Source organism: Crocodylus siamensis, chromosome 4 (assembly GCF_052110815.1).
Source record: "Crocodylus siamensis isolate JL-2025a chromosome 4, ASM5211081v1, whole genome shotgun sequence".
NCBI lineage: Eukaryota > Metazoa > Chordata > Crocodylia > Crocodylidae > Crocodylus > Crocodylus siamensis.
Window position 1 is genome coordinate 232,514,570 of NC_143398.1, and position 27,505 is coordinate 232,542,074.

General features: G+C 41.4%; 1 protein-coding gene across 4 annotated transcripts in view; it reads right to left on the minus strand.

Annotated features, from left to right (window-relative positions):
- The window catches only part of SLC35F5 (solute carrier family 35 member F5), a 46,263-nt gene that overhangs the window by 8,377 nt on the left and 10,381 nt on the right, over positions 1-27,505 (minus strand). For all 4 annotated transcript variants that reach the window (XM_090045892.1, XM_090045895.1, XM_090045896.1 and 1 more), the window contains 8 exons: positions 25,682-25,763; positions 23,450-23,537; positions 22,792-22,856; positions 22,368-22,472; positions 19,817-19,976; positions 14,266-14,356; positions 5,407-5,561; positions 4,506-4,597 (listed from right to left, as the gene is read on the minus strand). In XM_090045892.1, coding sequence (XP_089902018.1) covers positions 4,513-4,597; positions 5,407-5,561; positions 14,266-14,356; positions 19,817-19,976; positions 22,368-22,472; positions 22,792-22,856; positions 23,450-23,537; positions 25,682-25,763 — 831 coding nt within the window. In that variant the 3' untranslated portion in view covers positions 4,506-4,512. The remainder of the gene's footprint in view (positions 1-4,505; positions 4,598-5,406; positions 5,562-14,265; positions 14,357-19,816; positions 19,977-22,367; positions 22,473-22,791; positions 22,857-23,449; positions 23,538-25,681; positions 25,764-27,505) is intronic.

Sequence of the window (27,505 nt, forward strand, 5' to 3'; positions counted from 1 at the left end):
TCTTGTCAGGAAAGCTAGTTTACCTTCTTTCAAAGAATAATAAGCTTTATTCATTAGAAGTTTGGTAAAACGGTGAAAAATTACAATTTACTTTACTGGTAAATTTCAATGACATTTTGAAAAATTTTAGATCATGTAAATGAGAGGTCTGGGACAAAACAATTAAAGCTACTGAAGAAAACATTAACAAGTGTAATTTATTTTTTAAAATTGTAACGGAGGCCTGCTCGGGGCTGATCTCCACATGGCCCGCCCACCTGTTCTTGGGCTAACCACCCACCTTCTTGCCCACCACGCCTTGATCTTAATAATTAATTAACGGCTGTAAATTAAGTGGGAGGCTGCCCATTTTCTGCTCCGCTCCTAGGGGGCGCTATCTGCGGCTCCATTCCTCCCCTACACTGCAGCCCAAGCCTCACAGATGACATCATGTTCTCCTATGCGCCAGGCCTACACGATGGGCCCCAGAATCCTACTGTAGGGCCCCACCTGAGTTCCTCCCTTCAGGCAGACTCTGCCGCCATCATACCGGGCCACATATCTCCCTGCCATCGGTTCCCCTTTGGGGGTGGTCCCCTCCCTGGGACCTTCGGCTCACACTAGCCCCAGCCCACCCCCAGGCCAGTTGGGACCCCAGGCCCCTGGCTCTTAGGCAACCCTCAGCTCACAGAGGCAGTGAGGGCTAAGGATGTGGTCATCGTGGGGGACCTGAACTTCCCAGACATCTGCTGGGAGGAGCAGTCAGCCAAGTCTGATTGCTCACGTCGGTTCTTAGCCAGAGTGCAGGACCTCCATCTAACCCAGGAGGTGCACAGTCCCACCAGGGGAGACGCCTTGTTGGACCTGGTGCTGGCTACGGGTGATGACCTGGTGAGGGGGCTGCGGGTGATGGGCCACCTGGGAGACAGTGATCATCGCTTGCTGGAATTCACCATCCAGCGTAAGGTGGCAAAGGGCTGCAGCAAGGCAACAGCCCTAGACTTTAGGAGGGCTGACTTCAACAAGCTAAGGAGGATCATTGGGGAAGCGCTGAGGACCCAGAGGGGAAGGGAATCAGATGTCGAAGGTGAGTGGTTGCTCCTTAAGGAGACAATCCTCCATGCCCAAGGGAGGTAATCCCAACAAGGGTCAAAGGGAGCAGGAGGGCACATAAACCCCCATGGCTCACTAAGAGCATCCGGGAATGTCTCCTTGCTAAAAGGGAGGCATACACCCAATGGAGAGATGGGGTCATCACCAAGAAGGACTATGTTACAGTCGCCCGAGGATGTAGGGGGGCAGTCAGGAGGGCCAAGGCAGAGATGGAGATAGGACTAGCTTCCCGGATTAAGGACAATGAGAAGTCCTTCTTCAAATACATAGGGGGTAAAAAGAGGGTCCCGGGTAATGTGGGGCCCCTGCAGGACACGATGGGCAACTTAGTCGTCACGCCAGATGACAAAGCTAACATATTTAACGATTTCTTTGCCTCTGTCTTCCTAAGTAGGGACCAGTTCAGCCACCTCCCTGCTGGGCGCCCCTTGGGCCCCGGGAGAGACACGCCTGGGCCAGGGGTTAGCGAGGAGTTAGTTAGGGTACTTCTGGAGAGGCTGGACGTGTTCAAGTCTGCTGGTCCGGACAATCTTCACCCTAGGGTTCTACAGGAATTGGCCGAGGTCATTGCGGGACCCCTGGCGCGGCTCTATGAGCACTCGTGGTGCTCTGGCGAGGTGCCGGAGGACTGGAAGAGGGCCAATGTGGTCCCTATCTTCAAAAAGGGAAAAAAAAGAGGACCCGGGAAATTACAGGCCAGTTAGTCTTACCTCAATCCCGGGTAAGCTCTTTGAAAAAATTATCCTGGCACACATCCAGGAGGGCCTTGCGGGGGAATGCATGCTCAGGGGCAACCAACATGGGTTCATCAGTGGCAGGTCTTGTCAGACCAACCTGGTGGCCTTTTACGATCAGGTCACCAAATCATTAGACGCAGGGGTTGCTGTGGATGTAGTCTTTCTGGACTTCCGGAAGGCTTTCGACACTGTCTCTCACCCTGTCCTCATCAAAAAGCTGGGAGACTGTGGTGTCGATGCCCACACGGTCAAATGGGTCGCCAACTGGTTGGAGGGCCGCACCCAGAGGGTGGTAGTGGATGGGTTCTTCTCGACCTGGAAGGACGTGGGCAGTGGGGTTCCGCAGGGCTCGGTCCTCGGGCCCGCACTGTTCAACATCTTCATCAGTGACTTGGATGAGGGGGTAGAAAGCACCCTGTTCAAGTTTGCTGATGACACTAAGATGTGGGGGGATGTGGGTGCACTAGAAGGGTGCAATAGGCTACAAGCTGACCTTGACAGGTTGCAACGGTGGGCGGATGAGAATAGGATGGGGTTTAACACTGATAAGTGCAAGGTGTTGCACATGGGGAGGAAGAACCGGCACCACACTTACAGGTTGGGGAACTCCCCTCTTGCCAGCACGGAGACGGAAAAGGATCTTGGAGTCGTCATTGACTCCACGATGAACATGGGCCAGCAGTGTGGGGAGGCAGTCAAGAAGGCCAACCGTACCCTGTCATGCATCCACAGATGCATCTCGAGCAGGTCCAGGGAGGTGATCCTCCCCCTCTATGTGGCACTGGTCAGGCCGCAGCTGGAGTACTGCGTCCAGTTCTGGGCGCCACACTTCAAGAGGGACGTGGACGATATGGAAAGAGTTCAGAGGGCCACTCGTATGATCAGGGGTCAGCAGGGCAGGCCTTATGAGGAGAGGCTACGGGACCTGAACCTGTTTAGCCTCCACAAGAGAAGGTTAAGGGGGGACCTTGTGGCCTGCTACAAACTGGTCAGGGGGGATCAGCAGGTATTGGGGGAGGCCCTGTTCCCCCGTGCGCTGCCAGGAGTGACCAGGAATAACGGTCACAAGCTGGCGGAGGGTAAGTTTAGATTAGATATTAGGAGGCGCTACTTCACAGTCAGGGCGGCTAGGGCCTGGAACCAGCTTCCAGGGGAAGTGGTGCAGGCTCCTAGCCTGGGGATTTTTAAAAGGAAGTTAGATGAGCACCTTGCCGGGGTCATCTGACCCCGGTGCTCTTTCCTGCCAAGGCAGGGGGTCGGACTAGATGATCTACCTAGGTCCCTTCCGACTCTAGCTACTATGAAACTATGAAACTATGAAACCCTCTCGGTGGGCCTCCTTGCCCTTCTGACTCTCCTGGTCCTGGTCCTGGCCCCCGCCTGGGCCAGTCAGGGGAAGCTCTGACCGTTACTCTTTCCTTGGGGTTCCCCTCTCAGGGTCCTCCTTCACAGACGTGGGGAGCTGGAGTACCTCACACCACCATGACTGGTGCCTCACGGTCTCACAAGGGACTCTCACTCCCCCAGGCAGCAGGTCGTGGTGCTACTCCGGATGTTGCCTTTGACCCAAACTCTGCCTCCCCACATTGGAGGACTTACTGGGGTCAGGACTCAGCTGTCTTACTCTCTGGCTGAGCCCCCATTCTTCCCTCACTGGGGCTTCTCACCGCAGCCCTCTCTCACACTGGGGCTTCTCACTGTGGCCCCCTCTGTTCTCACGCTGCCCCCTCACAACTGGAGGCTTCCCACGCTGGCCCCCTCGCAACTGAAGGCTTCCCATTGCTCGCAATGCCCCCTCTACTTGGGGTCTTGGGACTTCCCTCCTTGGGGGGGGCTCAGGTTACTGTAGCCATGCCTGGCCCCAACTCTCCAGCTAGGGGTCCTGAACCCCCACAGGGCTCAGGCGGCCTCAGCCACACCTGGCCTCCGACTCTCCACTCTCCTGCTCGGGGCTTGTACCCCCGCAACTACCTCCAATGGAATGCGACCCACCCAAAGGTGAGGACTAGGGGTCAAGGTGCCCCAGCCCGCCTTTCACCAGGGTGATCACTGGCCTGGCATTTCCTGGGGGCTCCCATGCCACTAGAAGCCCCAACAGGCCACCCACTCCCAGCAGGGTGCCATTTTAGGTCATGCCCAGGACCAGGAGCCTCCTACCATCCCCTACAGCTCCTCCCTTACCCCCAGGTGAAACTCAGCAGCCCTCTGGCCAGGCGGTGTTGTTACCTGACCTCCAGCAGCCAAACTGCCTTGTTTATATGGGCAGCCCTGAACCTAAAATGGCTGCCCTCATTAGGCATCTGGAGGCTGCCAGCTCCAGTGCCTTAAAGTGACAGGTGCACACAGTGCCCTGCCAAAAAATCATATGAAATATTTAGAACAAAGCTGAAATGTGCATGGCTACATACAGTTAAAGAGTACAGTTTAAATCTCTTAGTTTGTGGTATAAAACTCAGTATTAAAATACTGTTCATAACTACTAATTCAGAAAAAGGAACTCCATATTATGCTTAGCTTATTACTAAATATTAAAAAAAATTACTTACAGCAAAATAACTGTAAACCACTTAAGGAAAGCACCAACAAACTCAAAAGGGAAAAAAATTGCCCTGGTATTGTCATTGTATAGAGTCTGAACTTTCATTATGCCCTTTGAAGTTCACTTGTTGAACATACCTCTTGTTTATGAGCAACCGTTATCTCCATCCTCTTGAGAAACACTATGCATAGGGATGAGACTTTCACATTGTTCACTTTCCTCTGGTGTTCTTAAAGAGATAAAATATTCATGTTATAATTAGAAAAAAAAAATTAAATTGCCTTAAGTTCTAGGATAGACATGAATGGATGGTAACATCTTGAGTTGCATTTATCTCAGTAACTCAACGTTCTGTAATTAAGAGGTCGGTCATAATTAAAAGCAATAAAATAACCATTTTGCATCATAGCAGGGGTTTCAAATATATGGTCCATGGGGCTCCTGCAGGGGCTGTGATTGGCAGCAGAGCCAGCAAGTGGCAGTGGTAGTACACACATGGTGAACTGAACCTACAAAGTGGATAAGGAACCTGCATGGATTAATGCCACCATCACTCACCCTACCACAGAAATCTTGGGTATGGAGCCCTGTTATGGACTCCTTTTGGCAGCAGCGAGGTTAGTAACAATGGTATTAACACACATGGTTCCCTGAGTGGACACGGTGGCTTAGGCTGCTGGGGGCATTAATGCTGCCACTGCTAGCCCTGCTGCCAGAGGTGGGTCTAGATCTGGCCAGAGGGCCAAATGAGCTTGATACCTGGTATTGAGGAAATATCACAGGAACAATAAATTAGGAAAAAGTAAAATTGTAAGTGGTTGTCACTTCAGAAAAAAAATTGAATATGTTTTTTTTTTTAAATGTATTCTTCTTTCATTGGACTGCATTGCATTCCACAGGTTAGTGAGTGGGAATATGATAAATGTCCATGTAAATTCTTTAATATTTTCCCTGAAATGACCTGAAAGAAGGAAAGATACTAAAAAAACAGGAAACAACACTATGATTTATGAAAGAGAAAGAAGACAGGAAAATTACCTCTGAATTCGATGCTTTCGACAGATGAAGGCAAAAATCCTTCTAATTCCCACCATCACTGGATCCCAGTTGTTATAATGGCACAACAGAGTTGCAATGAAAAAAGAAAAAAATACAGGGATTGCCCCTGCAAAAAATAACCAGGAAAACTGCGCCTGGATTTTAAGCATGGAAATTATTAAATCAATATATCAAAACAGAATATTTTTCACATTTTTGACAAATGCAATAAAAGTAAACTAGTTAAGAAGAGTGCACATTTAGTATTGTCACAGGTATCACTTATATCAAAACTGTAAAGACTTGCATTTAATAGAACCTTTTGGAGCTGCAATAACATCAGCCTGTGCATTTACTTTTCCTATGCGGTACAAAGGTCTTAAAGAGAGTCTATTTGGGAATTTTGAGTTGGTTTTATTTCTTTTGGAGTTGGAAAAAATTTGCAATTTTTCTTAAAAGTTACCTGTAACAATTTCTATAAGCATTACAATTCCTCTGGACAAGAATATAAACATAAAGGCTTTACCCAAGTGTAGTGCTTGCACTGTGATATAGATTAAAACAAAACCTGGCATTTTTCAATATGAAGGCTGTATTTTATAAGTTTGACATAAACAAGAAATTGCCCCAGACTCCCTCAAACTACATACAACCAAACAATAAAAAGCTCTGAATTGGCAAAGACTTGTATACATGCTTAAAATTTATGCACCGTGAATGCTCTCAATAAGTCAATGTGTCTAACGGGCATCAGTCTTTATAGTTTGGCCTTTATATTTGAACATAGTATGCTTTCAGACCTTTGAGATAAAATAGCCTATGGGTCAAATCTAGCAATGTAGTCTCTGGTGGAAACCCCAAATGAACTTACTGTATCTAGCTTTCAAAATAAAACTTCACCTGAAGTTACTTATCTAGTTAGCAGAGAAACACTGACCACTTCGAAAAAAGCCTCCTACTCTCTTTGCCTTTATAGCTGGCTTCTCCCAAAGCAACAGTCATTTCAAATGCTGACAAGAACAGTGAACATTTTATATAGGTATCAAGAAATGTGTAAGGGTGCATCAGTGTACATTTACGGCACTTCCCATTGTTGCTTGGTCACAACTTCTTTAAGCCTATGCTAAGGAAAGACAGATTCCGAGCTCAGTTGCAAAACCTTTGAATACAGGCTGCATACAGACATTCAGAGAGGTTAAGGGGAGGTTAGAGTTAAAAATAGCTACCTGATCTAAGGTAAGTCGGGATGGAGGGGCTAAGGGAGGGCTGAGGTGGACTACGGGGGCAGGGTTGGAGTCCTAGAGGGTCTGGCATAACCAGGGAGGCTCACAGGTTTGACAGGAGGGGATGGGGGGGGGGGGCCTCTCTCCCCAACCCCCCTGGGATCAGGGGCTTCTTTTAGCCCTCCCATTTTCCCCTCTCAGACAAACAACCCCCATGGTGAACCTCCCTCCACCATCCTCCCCTGGGACTTACTTTTTTGCCTCCCAGCATTGGCAAATGCTGATAAAATCAGCACCAGGAGCAGCTTGTGGGCTGGGGGATTTGGTGGGCTGGCGGGGTGGTGGGGAAGCTGGCTGCCCTGTGGAGGGATACTGTCTGTCTGGAAAGGAGCTAAAAAATAGTCTAGTGCCAGGAAGGAGGTAGGAAAAGCACAGGCCTGAGGCCGGTGCCAAGAGCTGGGCTTTCCCAGCCCCAGCCCCAGGGAACTCTACAGAAGTCTGGAACACTTAGATCAGTCTAAAAAAAATGGCCAACCCAATCTAAGTTAGACTACCTCGGAGACAGGGTTAATTTAGATCAGGCTGGCCATTTTCCAACCAATCTAACCTTCCTGGAATTTCTGTACAGTTTACCCTTAGTTTGACTTACCTAGGGACCCAAGTGTACAATCCGTACCTGGGTGAACTAAGTTAGAACATCTGGTGACCTTTTTTAACATGATCTAACCTCCCTGAATGCCTGTATGCACCCACCGAGTAAAGTAAAAGTAGCCAAACCCTTATGACAATGCAACTCAGAATTAAAATTTAAAACAGAAAAAAGCAGAATTATGGTTCTCATCTTAAAACTGCCGCACTATACATTTAACATACACTTTAACATACATTTAACATTCATTTAAAAGTTGAAAGCAATTTGATAGCAATTAACTCAGGCAAGGTTCATACTTGCCAAAAATGAGTAGGCAAGTTATACAACTGTAGGAATGTCCAAGTGAATTGGCACGAAGCTATACCTCCACTCCAACTACGCTGGCATTTTAAACTAATTGTTCAGTTGAAATGTATTTTAGTGTGAATTTTTCAGTCTTGCTTTTACAAGTATTGCAGAACAGTGCAAACACCAACATTCCTATTTTAAAAAGGTATTTTCAGAGACTTGTGGGCTTTAGTTTAAAAATACCACTCGCCGTTTTGGAGGAGAGTATCCATAGAAGGTATGGATGGTAATAACAAAGAAGTTCTAATTTTGTCAGCTATTTGACTGGTCATAGACCAAACAAAGCACATGAAAAAGGAAGAACAATTGAAAGATTATAAGAAATTGTTCTTCCTGGGTGGAAATAATAAGAATAGCAAGCCTCTATACTATTTTTCTTATTAACGAGTGTTTTTTACTTGCTGAAACTTTTTTTAAAGTATAAAACACTTGTTAACCATAAGCATGGCTCCCCCTTGTGGAAAGAAAAGTCTTCTACAGTGACTAAAACAGCCTAAGATTTTAACAACATAGTATAGACACTTCATTACTGTACATCTAAATCTAAGATAATTGGAATGCTTGAGCTCCAATAGTGACTCTAGCAGAAGCTTTACCTTAAGAAAAATTGAAGGAACTAAGTGAACTAGAGCTAGAAAAAGGTAAGCAAATAATTACAGCAAATTTGATACTTTGTGTCTCAAGCACGCATGTGACATTCTAATGTGTTGCCAATACAATAACAAATGAAAGCCTAAAATGTCATTTTAGTTATGCAATTGACATAATTACTATACAATAAGCTATAAAATACTGTTCTGACAGAAACTACTTCAAAAAAGCACTGAATACGCTAAGTATTCAAAGTATTAATCATGTCAGGGAGATTGTTATGTAGTCACCCTATCATTTTGAGGGCTCTGTGGAATAAGCTCCCCCAGAGAGCTTAGCAAAAGCAATAACTATACAAGCAAAGCTGAAGAGAAAAGTTTTCTCTACCAATTTAGCTGATTGAGACCTGGGCAGGTTTGAGGTATGAGGCAGAAAAGAGCTTGTTATGGCTTTGGGCCAAAGACATGCCTTGAAAACCAACCTTCCCAGAAGAGCCTGCCCAGATATGCATCCAATACAAGTACATGTGTTTGAAGAAATCAAGGGATTTAAGTAAAGCAACAACAGGAGATATAATTTCTCATTTTCTATGTCTAGAAGCCGATCCTCTTCTCTCTTAAGGAGATAACTTAAAATAGCAGTCTTTTCTTTTCTGCCTATGAGCAGGGGGACTGGCTCGGATGATCTCGCGAGGTCCTTTCCAGCCCCTAAATTCTAGGAATCTATGAATCTAGCTTCCCTGGGGATTCCTGCCTTACCTGACTGTACCCAGAACAACTCAGCTGTCGAAGGCATCCACAGAAACCTAACCTAGCAAGGTTTGTACCCTGGGGAGTCTGTGGTGGGTGGAGAAGGGGGGTAAAAAGAGAAGAGGTACTGCTGAGGGTTGGGGTTACGAGAAGCAGGAGTCTTACCTGCTGCTACTACAATAGCGTGGTCTACCTGTTCTGGCTGTTGCTGCTACACCAACAGCACTGACTCTCCAGAGATAGGGGGAAAGGTCCCCTGACTACATCCCGTTCTCTCCCACCCCCAGTTAAGACAACTGAGTATCAGACGGTAAAGGAGGAAAGAATTTAGACACCTTCAGCACTCAGCCAGCCACAGCGGAAGCTACTAAAAAAAGAAGACAGGCAAAACCTGATAGTAACCTGGATGGCAGATGACACCTAGACACCTACGGAGACAAAAAGAAAAAGCTAGGAAGTGTGCAATTGAAGTAGAAAAGCAAGGGAGAAGCAGGAGAGAGAAACCAACACTGCTACCACCTTCTGAGTAGCAGAGTGCACAGTTGGGGGGGAAGGCTGTCAGAACAAGCACAATCATAAAGGCAGACTAAAGGAAGCAGCTGCAGCAGTTTTCAGTAAGGGCGAGGAGACGGTAGGAGGTAAAAGAAAAGGATGCTACTGATTTTACTGTAGATGGGACAGGAAAGCCAAAAGAAGCAGGTAGAAGATCAGAAGGAAAGGAAAGGGAGAGATGGAAAAAGTCGCAGGGATGGAGGGGGAGGAGGGGGAAAACAGTAGTAGATGATACACAGGAGCAGGATTAGAAGAGATTTTGCCAGCAGGTAGCGACAGACTGCAAAGGGAGGTAAAGATGTATGAAAACAGGAAACAAGGTTAAAAGCAAATAGAAATGACAGGAGTCTAGGAAGTTAGATGAATTATTAAATGCTTTGGGCTTCTTAACAACTCAAACATCTAAGAGAGACTAAAGGTGCTCAGATAATAGTGAGGAGTGTCATAAAAATAATTACATACTGTTGCCTTTACATTAGGATACACAGCATCTCCCATCTAACAGTACTTTAAAGCTGTCTCTGCCATTTCATCTGTCTCGATAGTTGCATGCATTTTGCATTTGTACCCGCATAGAATAAGTTTGATTCATTTAAAGGACTGAGCTGCAAGTCTGTTCTGCCTAATAGTTCAGAAAAGAAACTGTTAGTTTTTGGGAATGAATTATGAAAGCGGACCCTTGTCTAACAAACTATTTCCATAGCTAAATGTAAACAAACTACCTCAAAGTGGAACAAAAAAACCTTACAGTATCTAATATTTCAGAGGCAAGACATAAACACGATTCTCTGCATACAATGGAGAGAAGTCCCCTGGATTTTTGGAGGCGACTGCTATGCCCACCAGAAGGTTCTTCCCCCACCAGAGAGGAGAGGTACAGTTCAACAACAGTGTAAACGGACCGCCATGCTGAATAACACGTCTTGAATTTCTAAGCTGCTCCTGTAGACATTTTTGTGAATTCAAATGTACGAAAGGAGAATATTTTTGCTAATTCAGACCGTCTGCTCCCATCTAAAATAAGACTGCTACCAGGAATACTTCCATGTGGGGATTTATAATTTAATGGGTACTCTCCCCATTTTACAGATTGGTAAAATTTAGGTACTGGGAAGTCTTGTGACTTTTACAGATAATAGTTATGTGACACTATTTTTTATTAGTCACAAACCAATCTACCAATATATATGCTGGAAGTATTTCCTTTCACTCCCTATCTCTGTTTTTCTCTATTATCTTTCCCTGCATCAACCAGATCTTCTTATGCTCATGCTTTTATATAAGCAGCTCTCTTCTCACTTGTTAGTGTGCATATCTAGCATGTCAGGCCCTGTTGTGGAAGACAGGCTGAGGCACAGCCCCTTGAGCACACAACTTGGTGTGAGCAATGGTTGGAAACGACTACACTAAAAGTTAAAATGCATAACACTCGATATTTGCTTACACTTCGGTTTGAGTGTAGCCATCTTGCTATCATGCATTTTCTTCCCTGTGGGGAAGGCCTGAAGAAAGGTCTTTTTTTTTATAGGACTTACCACAGTAGTAGAATCCAACACCGCAAAAATCCTGACTGACCTAAAATGTTACTACAAATATCTCCATAACAAACATATACAGCGATGAACTCATTGGAAGAGTCAGCCTGATATGATGTAATTAAAAGCCTTTAACAAATCAAACTAATTGTACTTTGAGCACTTCACTTTCACAAGGTACCGTATTTTGGAAAGCTACCACTAAGTTGTCATGTATTTAACATTAAAATATAACAATAAATACAGCAAAAGGACGACCTACAACACAACAAGATATTGCTACTTCATATTACTGATGTAGCAAGCTATGCATTGAAATGTTATCATACAGATCATATACCTCCTATTGAGCACTGCAGTATTCAAGGAGTTGCACACATTTTAGGAAGTCTTAGTCATGAGTAGAAAAAGGTTTTCCTACATAAGGGTTTTATCTGGCTGCTTCCTGAGCAACAGATTTTTCTCAACCCCCACTTACTGAAGTTATTAATAAAATAATAGGGAGCCCTTGGAAGGTGAGAAACATCTTGAGTTTTCCTATTACTTTTCAAACAACAAATGGCTTACAAAGAGCAGAACAAAAAGACCTGCTCTCACCTGGAGCAATGGCTGTGGCAGCATTAACAGAAGCTAAGGCATGAAGCCTCTCTCATCTGAGTTAAGATACCAGTTGCTCACCAAATCAGGCTGTTTTGCAACAGAAAAAAAAACTGGAAAAAACTGGAATAGATTTCAGTAACCTAGGGTTTTATAAATCCCCTTCTTCAGGAGATGAGAAATTTAAAAAGGGAGCTTGAAAAACCAAGAAGTAACCTAAAAAAGTAGGTTTCCAAAAACTGATAAACAAAGCTATGCATTTCAAAGGAAGAAAGTCAGAATGTCATGAGAATTGAAATTTTTTCTTGGGAAAACAATCAGTTTTTAAATGCTCCTGTTGAAAGAAGCTGATCGACTTTATTCCTTCCCTACTTTTATGTTTCACAATAGGGGGGAAATTGTAAACAAACAAAGAGAAAAACTCAAAAGTAATGTAAGAAAACCCAAATGAAACAAGGTATACAAGGAGTTAAAAATTACAACAGCTCATTACCTTCTGAAATAAGCTTTTGCTGAAAAGGTGGCATAAATTGGAAACTACAGATAATACACGATGCCTGTACAATTCATGCAGACACCTCCAACTGCCTTACTTAAGCAATTTGCCTGAGATATTCATATAAATGTATAGACTTTTATTATATCAACAACTACACTGATCTTTGTTTTTTTCTGACACCTTTCAAACTAAGAGGCAGATTTTGATGAAAAATGTCAAGAGAAAATACAAAAGAATGCGAGTCTGGTGAAAGTCACAAGCAACAGGCAGACTGAGCTGCCAACAGGCACTTGGCACATTGGTTCAAAAGACCATGGATATTAGGGCCCTGCTACGCATACAAATTAAAGCCAGATAGAAACCAGCCATAGAGTTGTTACACATTTCCAAGCAACAGACCTTGCCTCTTTTTATAGTTGGAGAGTCATTTTATTGTGTGATAATTACTGTGCATGTGTGGTTGGTCTAAGTTTATTGTGTAATTAGTTGTCACGATTAACTGATTAATTGTGCAATAAAACTTAGAGCAACCACATGTGCAAAGTAATTATCACATGATTAACTGCTTGCAGTGCACGTGTGGCCGGTCTGAATTTAATGCACAATTACTGAGTTAATTGGGCAAAATATGTAATGTGCAGCAGAGGCATTAAGAGACGCATGGCCTCATCAGAGTAAGGGGGTTAACCCTGAATGACCTGACTAGAGTCTAATTTTGGCAGCTGGTAACACTTCCTATCCTAAGTTGCTGTGTAGTGTTAAACATTATACTCCAAAGGAAGCTGCATTTCAATGACAGGCAAAGGTCTTACCTACAAAGAGCAGCTCCTCAGAGTTATAAAATATAGTATCAGCAAAAATAAATTACTTTTAAAGTACCATGCTGCTTAATGAACAAGGTAAAGATTTACCATCTCATACAAAATTTCCAGTATTTCAGTTGCGTAACAGAACAGAGACTTTTACATTTATTTATCAAATTTTAAATTGCAGCACTAACATTTTAATATTTAATTATAACAAAGGGAAAAAAAATCACTAGAACTCTTCCATTAACTGTTACAAAATATTTTTCATTTTAGCTGGCATAGGAAACGAATGTGTGTGCAAAAACAATATCTGATTTTAAAAATGCTGTGCACAAATGTCTTTCTGCCACTTCCTCCACAAGCAGTATTATGTGCCAGGTTTGATAGCTATTCCAAAAAGCTGCAAAAGTTCAAATGATTTATGTTGTGATAAGCCTCAAATTTCTAGCAAAATGGTTTATTTGTTCCAAAACTACTTCCAAGAAGTTTGGCATCAGGAACATCCTGCTGTGGCAGACTATCTCCTTTGATACCACATTTCTGGGATGTACACTATGCTCCCAGGAGCATTTACTTTGTCACACAAGGTTAAGTCTCCCTAGACCCTTTCAAAGGACAGCAGCAAGACTGTTAGTTCTTTAAGTTAACAGGAGGGAATATAAACTACCTAGTCTCTATTTTGAACACCATATTTTCAGATACTTACATTTTATCACGTACAACATTGTTTCACAGGTATTTAACGCCTAATATCCATGGAATTAGAACAGATTATAAAAGGGTATTTAATTGGGAACCTGATTTGCACATTTCATCTAATATTTACCAACTGATAAGGTTTAAAAATTAAGCCTTAAATTCTCTATCTGCTGTGGCATTAGTCTACAGTTGAATTTTAACAACACAAATTGACTATTTTAAAGATATGCAGGCCACAGGAAGAATTTTATATACTTAAGTCCCTCTGTAGGGAGTCCTGGTTCTATAAATTTTTACAGATATATGATTGACTATGTAAGGTGCTCAGAGTAGGAGATTTTAATAACTTAACATTTTGATCAAAAGTAATCTCAGCCAGATTAATTAAACAAGCAATACAAAATACAAATCTGAGATGAGATGAAATACAGGATACAGATGAAAGGGATGACTGAGAAGGCACTTTGACAATTACTAAGCGACAATAAAGATAAAACACAATCCACTGCATAGTTTAACAATGTAAACACTGGCACTGCATTAAAAAAAACAGTGTAGGCATATTAATATAGCTCAAAATGTATCAGTAAACAAATGTACATTACCTTCCGGATGCACATGTCAGCTATTATAGACAGAGGTATTGTAAGGCTTAGCGCAAGGGTGCCTATCAGTGATGAGGTAAGAAAGCAGCCCCTAAAAATATGAAACATGAAATCTTATTTAAAAGATTTAAAGAAGAACAACAAAAGTAATACAGTAAAGAATAACAGAAATTTAAATCAAGGCTTAACTGTTGGTTAATGTTTGCTTTAACCATTTCATTTACCCTGGACATATAATTTCTGATTTTAAGGTGAGGAAGAATTAACCACTTCCCTAAGGAAAGTGACTATCCTTTAAAACAGTTCTTTATTTCTATTTTGAGTGTGTCCATCTGGTTGGCCTTCATGTGTTAGTTTAAAAAGCTATTCACTTACCAAAGATTTTCTCCCACACACAGATACTTCCAGATCACGATCAGCTCACCTTCTTCAAATAAACCATGATTCTTTAGTCTTGCTCAAAAATAGTTTTGCAGAGCTTCAACTCATTCTCTGAATCCTTTCTAAAGTGTCAACACCAACATTTTTCTAGTAATAGTGTCACACCAATACCCCACACAGGTAATACAATCTTCCTGTTCTACACTCTCGTTTACCATAGGGCAGTGGTTCTTGACCAGGATGCCATAAGACTCCCCCAGGGGTGTCATAACGCAGGTGCCCCTGTGTTGGCCAGATAAAAGTGCCCCACACACAGGGCTGTGGCGTGCTGCGCTCCTCCTGCATTATAGTTTTATGATACTCTTAAGGCAGTCAAGAGCTGGCTCAACGTTCAGCCCTTCTTGGTCCAGCATGCCCTCCGTTCCTTCCCCAAAAATACTGCTCCCAGAAACAAAAGCAGACAGGACAGTTCCGTGCCCCAATTTCCATGAGATGCTGTGCAAGGTTTGACCATGAAGGGGTGCAGCACAAGACAGCTTTCCTGCCTGCCCTAAGATGATCAGAGGACCCTAATGAGCAGGGATCCTGGTTTCCCCTTTACCACAGAAAAATGTGGATTTTCCCCTTTACCGGATAAAAATGCGGGAAATAGCAGGCTCCCCTTGCAGGCTGGTAAAGCTCCAGCCTGTAAGGGGCTGCTTTGGGTGGGGGGAGTGGGACGTAGTGTTTCATTTCCCTGGTGGGGAACGGGACAGGGGGCACCATGGGCATATGGATACACATGTGGCAGCCAGGCAGGGTGGTAGGAAGCAGCTTCTGCTGCTCCCTCCAGGTAAGTTTATGGGGTGAGGGAGGTCACAGGTGATGTGTGGGGAAGCAGGGGGGGCACGTGTCCCCTGAGATTTTGGCGCCCATAGTGGGGTGCTGAGCTGCAGCCAGGCCAGACCAGCTCCAGAAAGGAGTTGCCTCTGCAGCCCAGCAGGCAGGACCCAGCACAGGAAGAAGTGCTGTGCCATCACGGCCACCAAGGTGACGCATGGCGGCACTGACACAGAGTTGTGCGCAGGGAGGGGTAGGGGCAGGGCACCGGCATTTCAGAGCTGCTCACCACCACAAAGCAGCAGGGGAGACAGCTGCAGCTGAACCAGCATCCTGGTGAGTGAAGGGGGCGGGGCGAACTCTGATTTTCCATGATAAAAAAAATCACCTAAAATCAAATGCCAGAATAGACAGGCATTTAGAATTTATTTTAGTATAATAACTGAGGCACTGGTAGGCTTCCAAATTGCTTTAAAAACTGTAATGTCTCCATAAAACATTGTGTTCAAAGTGTTCAACTGGTACCTAGATACCGCCCCCCGCGCGCGCGCACACACACACACACACACACACACACACACACACACACTTCATTTCAATCACGGAAAATGTGGATTTCAATTTGGGATTTTTAATCAGAGAATTAGCATTTTTTTTTAAACAGAGAAAACCAATACCCCTGCTAATGAGGCAGGAGAGCCATGCCATGACCCTTCCTGGTCTGACTGTGCCCAAGGCACGCAGGACAGTTTTACCTGGTGGCAGCATCACCCACTTGAGACCCACTGAGAAGCCAGGGAAGCACAATGGTGGTTCTCTATTGCAGTGGTCTCCAAAGTGGGGTGCACGCATCCCAGGGGGTACACAAGACAATCCATTGGGGTGTGGGAAGAAAATATTAGAACTTCTCTTTATATTTATATAAATATACATATATTGGGGGTGCATACTCAAAAAATTTTTTACTGATAGGGGTGCGCAATCAAAAAACTTCGGAGATCACTGCTCTATTGGGTTCTGCCACATTCAAAAAAAGGTTGAAAACCACTGACATATCCAAAACCATTAGCCTTCTTAAATGTGTGAATCACAAAGGAATCTCAAGTTCAGCAGGTTATTCAACTTACTGAGTAATAAACAATATATCAGTCTCTTTATAAATAGCCAAAGAGCCCAGGCTCCTTCTTTAAAACGCCTTTGCAGAACAAATTTAATTTAAAAATGATTAAGCTACTGAGTAGTTTAAGGGGAAAAAATAAAACCACCACAAACTCAATACCATGCACCTCCCTATTTTCATGGAACTTTTACTCTGAAGAATTACGGAGCATGTGAAATATTCTTTAGTTCTACACGTTATTGAGTGCAAAAAAGGGTGCAGGGTCAGACATGTCTAGTTTTAACCATTTTCATATTGTTAAAGGCACTTTCAACACAAAAGGCTGTAAATTAGACTCTGTGATCCAACAAATCAATGGTCCCAAACACAAAATAAAGCTTAACAACAGATAATGCCTTCATAAGAACTCTTCTGGCCTGACACAAAGAATCAGCGATTCAATAACTTTGAAAATGCTTGCTTACTCACTTCAGTCAATACTGTTCACTGAACTAATTACCTATTCACTCAGTCTCTAATGGCAGCAGAAACATCTGGACTATCACATAAATCTGTAATCTGGATGCTTTAAGGGAGATCTGCAGAAATGGAAACCCTGTACCCTTTGGTTTCATTATCACAGTCAAACAACAGGAGACCAGCCACACTGTTTTTTAGTTCCCAAAAAATCCGTGCCAAGTACCGAATATAAAACAGGATACTGAGCTTCAATTGAAAAATATCATTTTTTTTTTCATTTAAATTTTGTCTATTTTTTCCTGTGCAAATATATGGATGGCTTGGAAAGTCTGTGTAACATCACACAAAATGTGTGAGAAACCGGATTAATTGAAGGGGAAGGTATTTTATTCAATAATAAGAACGTTCAATTTCTTAACACTTCTTAGACTCAAATATCTGAACAAACATTTAGAAATGCTTTGTAAGTCAAGATTTCATGCGTGAGCCAATTTAATTCATGAGCCTCTTCAATTAAAGTATGAAAGAACTCCCAATTCAAGTCACTGGATCCTCCTGAGTGACTTCCACAAAACAAAGGATGACCTGACTGGCCATTTATAATATTTGTAAGACTAAAAAAAAAAAAGCAAGAAGCAAAAGTAAGGATGAGGAAAGTTTTGCTGGCTGCTGAAAAAAGTTGTGTGAAAGAAGGAAAGAAATTAATTGAAAGTGTAGATTAAAAAACAGAAGCAGCAAAGCTGCTGGTGTGGTAGTAAAGGGTGTCTACGCAGCAAAACAAGACTGTTGGAGAAATTATAGAGTAAAACTGGGAACAAGAGGAGACTTTTCCTTGATTGGATTTATACCAAATCACTAAAGTCATGCAGTAGTTAAGGTGTCAACATTTAAATGCCTTGTCTTTTAAAAGGGGCTAAAAATCAAGGTAGTGTTAAATTGGTAATTTGATCATTCTTCCCTGCTCCTCCCAATTTAGCAATTCTATTCTGCATTTCAGCAATGATTTCATCCATAACTATAGTGAGGTATAGGTGGTGTTAATACTGCAAAGCATCTCTCTAATTAGTTTTTTTTTTAAAGTAACCAAAACAGAGAGAAACGACGTTCCACCATTCATTTGTACTCCAGAGCTGAGATTTTTCTGATGAAACAGAGTCTGTCCTTGTAGCTTGCTCCTAATACCCTCCCTGGACTCTTGTAGGGCTACTTCAGGGCCAAGGATTTCAGAATGTCAGGGTGTTGGGACTCCAGGCAACTGCTGAGTGAGACTCATATTCTTCTTAGCTGTAACAGCAACAGTGAAACAGCTGAGCAGCAGGAGAACCTGTGACACATGACATTTGGAGATACCATACTTGTGCTGGAATTTCTATTTTGTGGGAAGTTACAAAAACAAATTTAATTTTGGTCCAATTTGGACTGAAACCAAATGAAAAGAAAAAGCCTGCACACCAAAAAACCCTGCTCTGGAGTCCGGCATGTGTAATCCTGTCACCCTTGGGTGCAGTGGTTCTCAACATTTTTAGATTTGAGGCAGCCCTGGATAAACACTGAAGATACCCCTCAGAAAATGACAGCTCTCAGTTTTCACTTTTTTTTTTTTGCTTACAGAAAGATGATACAGCAGTTTTTCCACTGCAAAGGACTCAAAAGTCCACAGGTATGGATTTCTATTTGAAATCTCTGGGTTTCGTCTTGTGACTTGTGTTTGTATACCTAACAGTGCTAACATTGTGTGGCACTTCACAGCACCTTTGAAAGGACCTCAAGGTACTCTATGGTGGCATGGCATCCTGGATGAGAATCACTGCTCTAGTGGATAGTCTACATCAGGGGTTGTTAACTGGGGGTACACATACCCCTGGGGGTACTTGAGAAGACTCTAGGGGGTATGCACGGGTGGGCAGGGACACGGCCCTGCCATGAACCATCCTGCGCTGCTGTGCAGGTGCTGCCCAGCTGGCTGGACATGTGGAGCAGGGGAAACTCACCCACAGCACTTGTGGAGTGGGGCAGGGAGGAGGTAGTGCACATCCGGGCACTGTGGGTACACTGATCCAAAAAGGTTGAAAACCTCTGGTCTACATTAAGGTTTTGCAAGTCTGCTACAGCTTTTGTGCAGCAGACCAAAAAAATCTGCATTTCAATTCTTGCTGCTGCTGCTGCTGACCTATATAGTGGCATCATCGTATTATACATTATACTTTTGTTTAATGACTTACTATTTTGCAGGGTACCTCCTGGAGATTAATACACACTAATGGGATTCTAGGGAACTTGTTTTTTCAAAGCTTTAATTTACTTAAACTTTTCAGGTAATGAAATACTTCACTAGGTATTATTCTTGCACTGCCTACTTGATGCAAGAGATTGGAATTTGAAGAACTGCTGTAATATAAAATTCATACAATTAAGAAAATGAATACTTGCTCATTTAAAGTTTGAGTATGTATGACAAATCTCTACAGTAGTAGTACACTACCTGAAGTGCTTAAGTTTTTTCACCTCATAACATTTTTATATTGTTTGTGTTTAATCTTCTCAGCTCTTTTTCATAGTGCTTCTTTCTACAAACCCACATCATTTTCTCCTTAAAAGTTATGTGCGCATTTCTCTTAAACAGCATAGTGCAATGCATCGAATGACTTTCCCTAACTCACTGCCTTGGTAGATCATTAGAAAGCAAAAAATAAAGCCTAATCATTTTAATATCTCAACAGATCACAATTAAATGGGCACTAGTACAATTTGCATGCAGTAAATAGTACATACCACAACCAGAGGAACTCTGACAGAACTGTTCCAATAAGGCCATTAATGACAATGCACATCCATACTAGTTTATTGGGAAACTCAAAGGCCTCAAATCCAGTATAATGAAGTAGGAAAAATCCTGGCCACAGTAGCAGCAGATTAAACAGACCTACGAAACCTGAGCATAAAACCAAAGATAATGTTAGTAATTCTGAATTTTCATTCTTATTGGCTTAATTTTGTAATTACCTCTTCCTCTCCATATTCTGCTATTCTTACAGTGCAAATGCTTTCAAGGGCTGCAAAATACCTACTTTAATAAGTTATTCCTTTGCCTAGTTTTCTATGCAAAAAAACCCAACCAGGAATACATATAGCCAGATATTTGATTTATGCTTGCTTTTTGGTTTTTAACTAGTCCCCTCAACTTTGAAGATGTTTGCTTTTCCATGAACCAAGCAATAATTCTGACTCCATGGAAGAAAAAACTTAAATAAGGAACAAGGATCTCTGAGAACATAGGGATCTGTGGGGTAGCCCAAAGATCCCCAAAGATCACAACCACTCTTTTTTCCCTCCACGGATTCAACAGCAGGTAGTAAAAAACCATTGGAGGGGCTGCCCTGAGTTTTTTTCTGCTGTAATACAGGGTCCTGGTATGATAGCTGGTCATGAAACAAGGCATAAGCAGTAAGAAAAATGTCACCAGGACATAGCTGCATAGATTTCTGTAGGTAGTGCAAGCCAATAAGTGCTTCTGCAGGAGTCCACCTGGTCAAGTGAAGCAGGGATGCACAAGACAGACACACAAATGTCATCATCAAAAGAAACGGATCTGAGAAAACAGGATTTCAGTGTCTGTCTGTGAGAAGAGAAGCACATAGACAACTCTTTAAGAAAACAGGTTGGAACTTTAATTCCAGGTTAATAGCTACTATAGTGGTTTTCATGCCTTGGCTCAAAAGCTTTCACTGAAAGACTGGCCGGTCATCTGGAAGAGTTAGCTGGCACCAGCTCTATTTTCATCTACTAAATAGTTTTAGATCACTAAAAATATAAAGTAATTTCTAAAAAAAAAATCTTCTAATAAAAAAGATATACTACAGCAGTTGCCACAGGGATGTTGTACAATGGCAAATAAAAGAAGTAATAATATGCAAGATACTGTCCATACTATGAGTTTACAAATCTGTGTTCTACTGGGACAGCAGTTCTGTTTCTCAGCTGGAATACTGATACTCTATTATAATTTTTCTTGTGTTAATTTGCACAGAAGACTGAGAGACTCAGAGAAAAATTACTGATTTGTGTGAATTGACAGAAAAAGATAATTATCATAAAATATACTTTGCTGATTTCATGATCAATTCCCATTTTGTTTGGAAATTTTATGATACAAGAACATTTACCACAAATATATTTAATACAAAAACTTACAATACCACTTTGCTATTAAGTCTTTGCTTAGAAAGGCTGATGGGACACCAAATCTCTGCAGATTAACAAGGCTCTATTGTACCATTTGTTGTTTCAGATCTACAAATCAGGACTCCAGACATAATAGGGTTGGCTAAATGTAATGGCTAGAGAACTACTCACTAGGCAACCAATATTCTATCAAAGGTGATTTCAACACATCAGTACAATTTTTACTGAATAAAGAATTCATCAAGGAAATTAGCAGCAGCAGATTACTCCAATGTCCATAAATGAAATTTATAATGCAGCTGAGGCTGTGTACACACGTTCACATAGTCTGGGAAACATTCCCAGGTTTTTTCTCGTGGTAGGAAAAAAAAGAAAAAAAAAAGAAAAAAAAAAAAACTTACCTGGAGATACCTGAACAGACATTAAAATGCTGAGCACCTCAAGAGCAGAGAGCTTGCAGAGCTGACAGTACACAGCCAGGGGGACTCTGTGAACACATTGCAGCATCTCTGTAGACCAGGGGAAGGCAATTATATTGGGCTAAGGGCCACTTACTGAGTTTTGGCAAGCTATCGAGGGCTGCATGATAGGTAGCCAGGGGCAGATAAATATTAATTTTCTAAATCGTTAGGGGCCCCACAGGCTGGAAAGAATGGCCTGGAGGGCCACATGTGGCCTGTGGGATGCATTTTGCCCATGCCTGCTGTAGACTCCCTCAGTCTGCCCAGAGACAGAATGGCAGCAGTGTACAGGGCAGACCTGTATACCCATTCTGTACTGCAAGCTTTCCAGTCTTCAAGGGCTCAGCATTTGAGTGTCTGTTTAGGTGTCTCCAGGTACGTTTTTCTATCAGGAGAAAAACCACTGGGGAGAATTTTCTCAGATCATTTAAAGTGTGTATGCAGCCCGAGACTCCCACTAACTACAGGGAAAGTTGCTGCTGTTTGTTTCACACATATCAAGATCAGGCCCTAAATCTGAAATAAAACTGGAGTGGGTCCTCCCAAATGCAAAATGCTTAGGTATGCTTAACTTTATGTCAGCATTTAACTGACTATAAGACTGGAGCCTAAAACAGAAAAAAAATGCATTTGGTGACTCAGAGAAAGTTTTTCATTAACACAGCAATTTCTGTCCTTACCAAAGAACATTGGTATATCGAGCTTGTCTTCTCTGTCTATTTTTCTTTTTATCATAACTATATAGACAGCATATAGCATTGCTCCTATAAGAGACCAAAGGGAACCTGTAAAGATCAAACAAACACATTAGGCATAATATTATGAATCACATTTTCTAGAAATACGCTCAGTTAAATCTTAAACACTCTATTGCAGAATGTTCTATTACAAATAAGTGTTTATAGAATCTATTACTACATAAAATGAATTAAACTTGAAACTCCATAATCACTCCCTTCTGGCAGTCGTTTAAACAATCTTCTGAAGTCTGTACATAACAGGTGTTACCTTTCCACTCCCACCCCATAGCTTTGTGTCATGTCAAATTTACAACATCTTTACCTTAATTTCACTTTAAGTATAAAAAGAAAAACATTTATATACCTAGTGTACCTCTTCCAGCAGATTTGTCAGACCCAGATAGATTAACAAGTACTGCACCACCAATGCTAGAAAAGGAAATATCAACTGTTTAGGCATTAAAAGTATTTAAAATGATAATGTGAAGTGGAAAATCCACAAAGATACCAATCTAGATATTTGTACATTTGAGTCGTAAAGCCAAAAGGAGTACTATTTACTAACCTACCTAAATATTTAAGAGCTCGGAATTCACATTACTTTTCAGAAACGAACAAAACTTGAGTCAGCTCCCAGGTGATAGATACTAATGCATTTGACCTAAGAATAACTTCAAGCAAAAATATTTAACAAACTATTGGTTGCAGAGGGGCCTTGTAACACCGTAAGGTTACAAATTCAGTTCTTAATCCTAATCCTCCTTTGCTTGCGTTTCTGAGAGTTCTGAACTATTGGGATTTCAATTAGCATAAAAAGAATACAAAAAGTTTAACATTAAAGAAGCAGGGCCCCTTGGTACCAGCAGATTAAAAAAAAAAAAAATTAACAATTGAATTTCCCTGTAAACTTACCAGTATTTGCTACTCTTGAAATTGTACAGGTAAATCCATTTACTTAGAAAAGAATAAATGAAATTAGCATGTTGAAGGAAAAAGGAAGATTAAGAAGTTTACATTCCTACCTTAAAACAACTGCTAGGAGTTTGGAAAGGGTGAACCGATCTCCACTGTTACTTGGAAACACAGCAGCTAAGATTAAGGTAAAAAGCCCTGCAAGAGAAGTTAAATGTGATCAAACTTGGTTACCAGCCTGTTTAATAAACTGACCTGCCATCAGTTTAGTTTCTTTTTATTTTATAAATCGTCTGTTTAACACTTCAGTTTAGTTTTCAAAAATTCATTCTCGATCTCTGTGATGGAGCTAGTGTCTAAATTTGTTGCTAATTTTATTTTGTTATTCAGATATATCGATTATGTATAAACTGAGATTAAAATCTACACCCTCGACAAGCAAACTACTTTTAATTTAGCTTATGTTCTGCATGTTTAAACCGCAACCTTAATTTTTAGTTAAGTCTAGAAATCAGTCCAAATTAAAACCGTGCATCACTGAACATCCTTTTAAATAGTAGTAACTACCGCATGCCTCAAAATGATGGATTATCTGATATTTATAGTTTAACATCATATTCAAAACTGAGATGTGGGACAATTCACATCTATCATGCCAAGCAAAATTAGACATTTCACTGAACATGGATTTAAAGAAAACCATTTTAGAAAACCTGTCAAGGACAAAAAGAGATACAAGGGGTTGGCGCTAGAGACAGAAGCCAGTAATGAATAGGGGATGGAACACTCTAGATATACCTGGTTCAGTGCTCTCCCTCTAAAACATTCACTCCTGCCACCATCAGTGACAAGACACTGGGCTAGAAGAACCACTGATCTGACCCAGTATGGCATTTCTTATGTTCTTACATTATATGAGGTGTCCCCTGTAGTTCAGTGATTGAATCCTTGTCTACCACAAAGGAGACCTAGGTTTAATTCCTAGACACTTACGCAACTACAGCCATGGCTGCACCAAACATCTGGACTTGGTCAGGTCTTTGGATTCTATCTCAGTGGCCTAAAGGGAGGATGGAAGGTCTGGGTAGCCTCCACTCCTCCAAAAATTCCTGCCCAGGCATATCCATCGAAAGTCTGGGTGGCCTTTATGCATACAACACGATCCAGGAGGATGGATGGTTGCCACGTTAGATGAAAAATATACCTCATGCGTTTTTAAAATTAAAATGTACTACAATGGAAGCAGAGTAAGATCCTAGAAATATTGGCGCGTGGGACCTGTTATCTCACTTTTCAGTAAGATAGCAGAAGAGTCTACTCTGTAAGACCTGAAGCACTTTATTCAAATTGCAAAGGGAATAAATAAATCACAGCAAGCTAAAGAGGGGGCCAGAACTTAATGTACTGCTCCAAAGTAACTACCCATGTGTATGCTTTCACACCACTAAGTAGGAGCTAAAACTGTGGTGTTTTAGCTCTCAGTACTCTATATCAAATGCAAATTTCCATTTGAAAGAACACCTTTTTATGCAGCAAACTTAAACATGCACATACCCTGGTCCCTTCACTTGTCCTCATTTGTACAAAAAACAAGATTTTTCCTTGAGAGATCTACAACTGTAAAATGCACAAAACTATTAAGATTATGTATTTAATGCCTCTGGAAGCCAGTTTAGGAACATTCACCATTGAAATTACTGTAACTTCCACCCTTTTTCCATCATCCTGTGGTATTTAATATCACTTATATTATCTACCAAGTCCTTGAATGACACACACATGCATTCAGTGTACAAGAGAATACTGTTCAGGGTTTTTTATGATTACACTAGCTTGAAATTTTTAACAATTTATCAATACTTAAAAAACCACAAGCTAGCTTGGAACATGAGATACATAGCTTTCTCGCATGGCTGTGTGCTCTAAATAACTAGGACAATCTACATGGAGAAAGCAATTTGTTTTTAAAAAAATAATCTGTGAGCAGATTTTTACAGTGAGTTGTAGCCACTTGAAAAAAAAAAAAGAGCATCAACTTTCCTCTGAACTGTTACAGTCAAGAAAGTCTTGCCTATACAAATGTAATGTACTTGTGAAATTCTAGGCAGATAAAAAACCACGTGGAACAAAGCAGGAAGACATAACGAGGATAATGAAATAATTCTGATAATACAGCAAACACTTCCAGGCCACTGCATTTGGTTATTTTAAGCTTTACACTTCTAAAAGGAGGCACAATATGTCAATGAAATGTAGTGCTGACATAAGGAAAAGTGCTTTAACTTATAAACATGCATTTCAGTAGGCCTTACAATGCACATTTCCCATTTTAAATAGCTTACCAGAGGTCGAAGATAAGATATTGACTATGGCTACTTGTGCGTCTGAGAGAGCTTCTTGATAACAGAAATTTGCCAAGAACCACTGCAGAAAAAGAAAAATAGTTTAATGAATACAAGGACAGCAGCAAGCTGCATTAAAAATCTGTTTTCCTTGTGCATTTATTCATGCCTTGATTTTCCTATATTTAGAAAACAAAACATTTACACTGAAATAAAATCAAAACAGAACAGGACTTTCAACTAAGCCCTTCTACCTAAACAACCCTTCTAACTTCTATCAGGAAGTAGATGCATTAAGTAGCTAAAGCAAAAATAAAAACAGATAATCAAAAACAGTTTCAACTGAGTCTGCCACATAATGTACTGTGGACTTAAATTCTTAAATATGCTTTTATGAAAAATGGCAAGTCAGCCTCAATCAAGGAAACTATGTTCATAAGTCATTTTTAAATAGCTAAATGGAGAAAAATCTACTATTTCCAGAAGTCTACAGAGATTATAGATTCATCTAATTTAAACTGATTAATGCACCAGAAGTATGGCAGATATTTGGTAAAGTATTTCCATTTCTAAAACAGTGATATTACTGTACTTACATCAGATACATGCATTAATAGTCATAAAATACCTGCGAGATAAGATTCTTTGTAAATGCAAAGCAGCAAGAATTTTATTATCTCTTGAATCCCCAGGGATGTTGTTGGTGACATTTTCAAGAGGACTATCTTGTTAAATACTGAACAAGAAAGCAGCATATGCTGTGTTCCTTTTACAAGAAACTGTTTTTTGGTTTCTGTGCAGGACATGACCAGTATATGCTTCTACAGAAAATGAAAAAATAGCTCCTATTCTATATAATTTGGAAGTATATGCATAAAAAAATTGAGGAGTATTTTTAAATTGCATGCGTCTGTGTGTGTGTGGGGGGGGGAGTGGTTATAGTACCTGTGCTAAACATTAAACAGCTGTTTTTCCACCTAATGTTGGAGACATGCTCAGTATTATCCATGCATCCCATGAAGCTTCAGTTACCAGATCACTTCCTTATTAAAGTAACATTCATGTTGTTCTATTTGTGAATCACCTCCTGTTGGCCAAAGAGTTGCATGGGTTCTATTATTAGGGGCACTTTAGATACAATCTCTGAAGTGGCAGTGATAAGCTGCCATTAGAAGCAGCATTACTCTCCTCCCTTCCACTTAATGTTGTTTTTTAATAAATTTGTCATTACTACCTCTATTCCCATGTCACTGAAAAGAACAAAACCACGTGAAGATGACTAAACTGCGGATGAAATTAAGTAAATCTTGCAGCTCACCCCCTTCTAATGGGGTAGAGTTGAAGAGCAGTCTCTGTTCCCCCCAGTAGACCTCTTCACATCATTGCAAGGCCAGATATAATACCACAGTATTAGACAGACAGGGTGGCAGCTTTCAGGAGTACCACAAAAAGCAAGCAGGACATCAGCTAGTTACAAGTTCTTCTTCCTCATCCCCCAAAATAGAAAGAGAGTTGCTTCTCCATGGCTGCATCCACAGAGCTGTGGGTAGGTACACAGCCAGGGCCTGACCCCATTCTGCAACAATATGAAGGAACAGCAACTATTGTTTCAATAACCCTGGACTTCTGCCAGGGTAGGCTGTTTGAATAACTTACCACACCCATGTTGGGTAATAAGGGGTGTGACCTGCCAGCAGCAGAACTTATGTTCCAATTAACCACAAGCTTGAAAATCCACTTTACATTTTAGCATTGCATTTTAAATGCCAGATTGAAAGCTGTATTGCATTTAGCATATTCATGAAGCAAAATACAGATGAACTA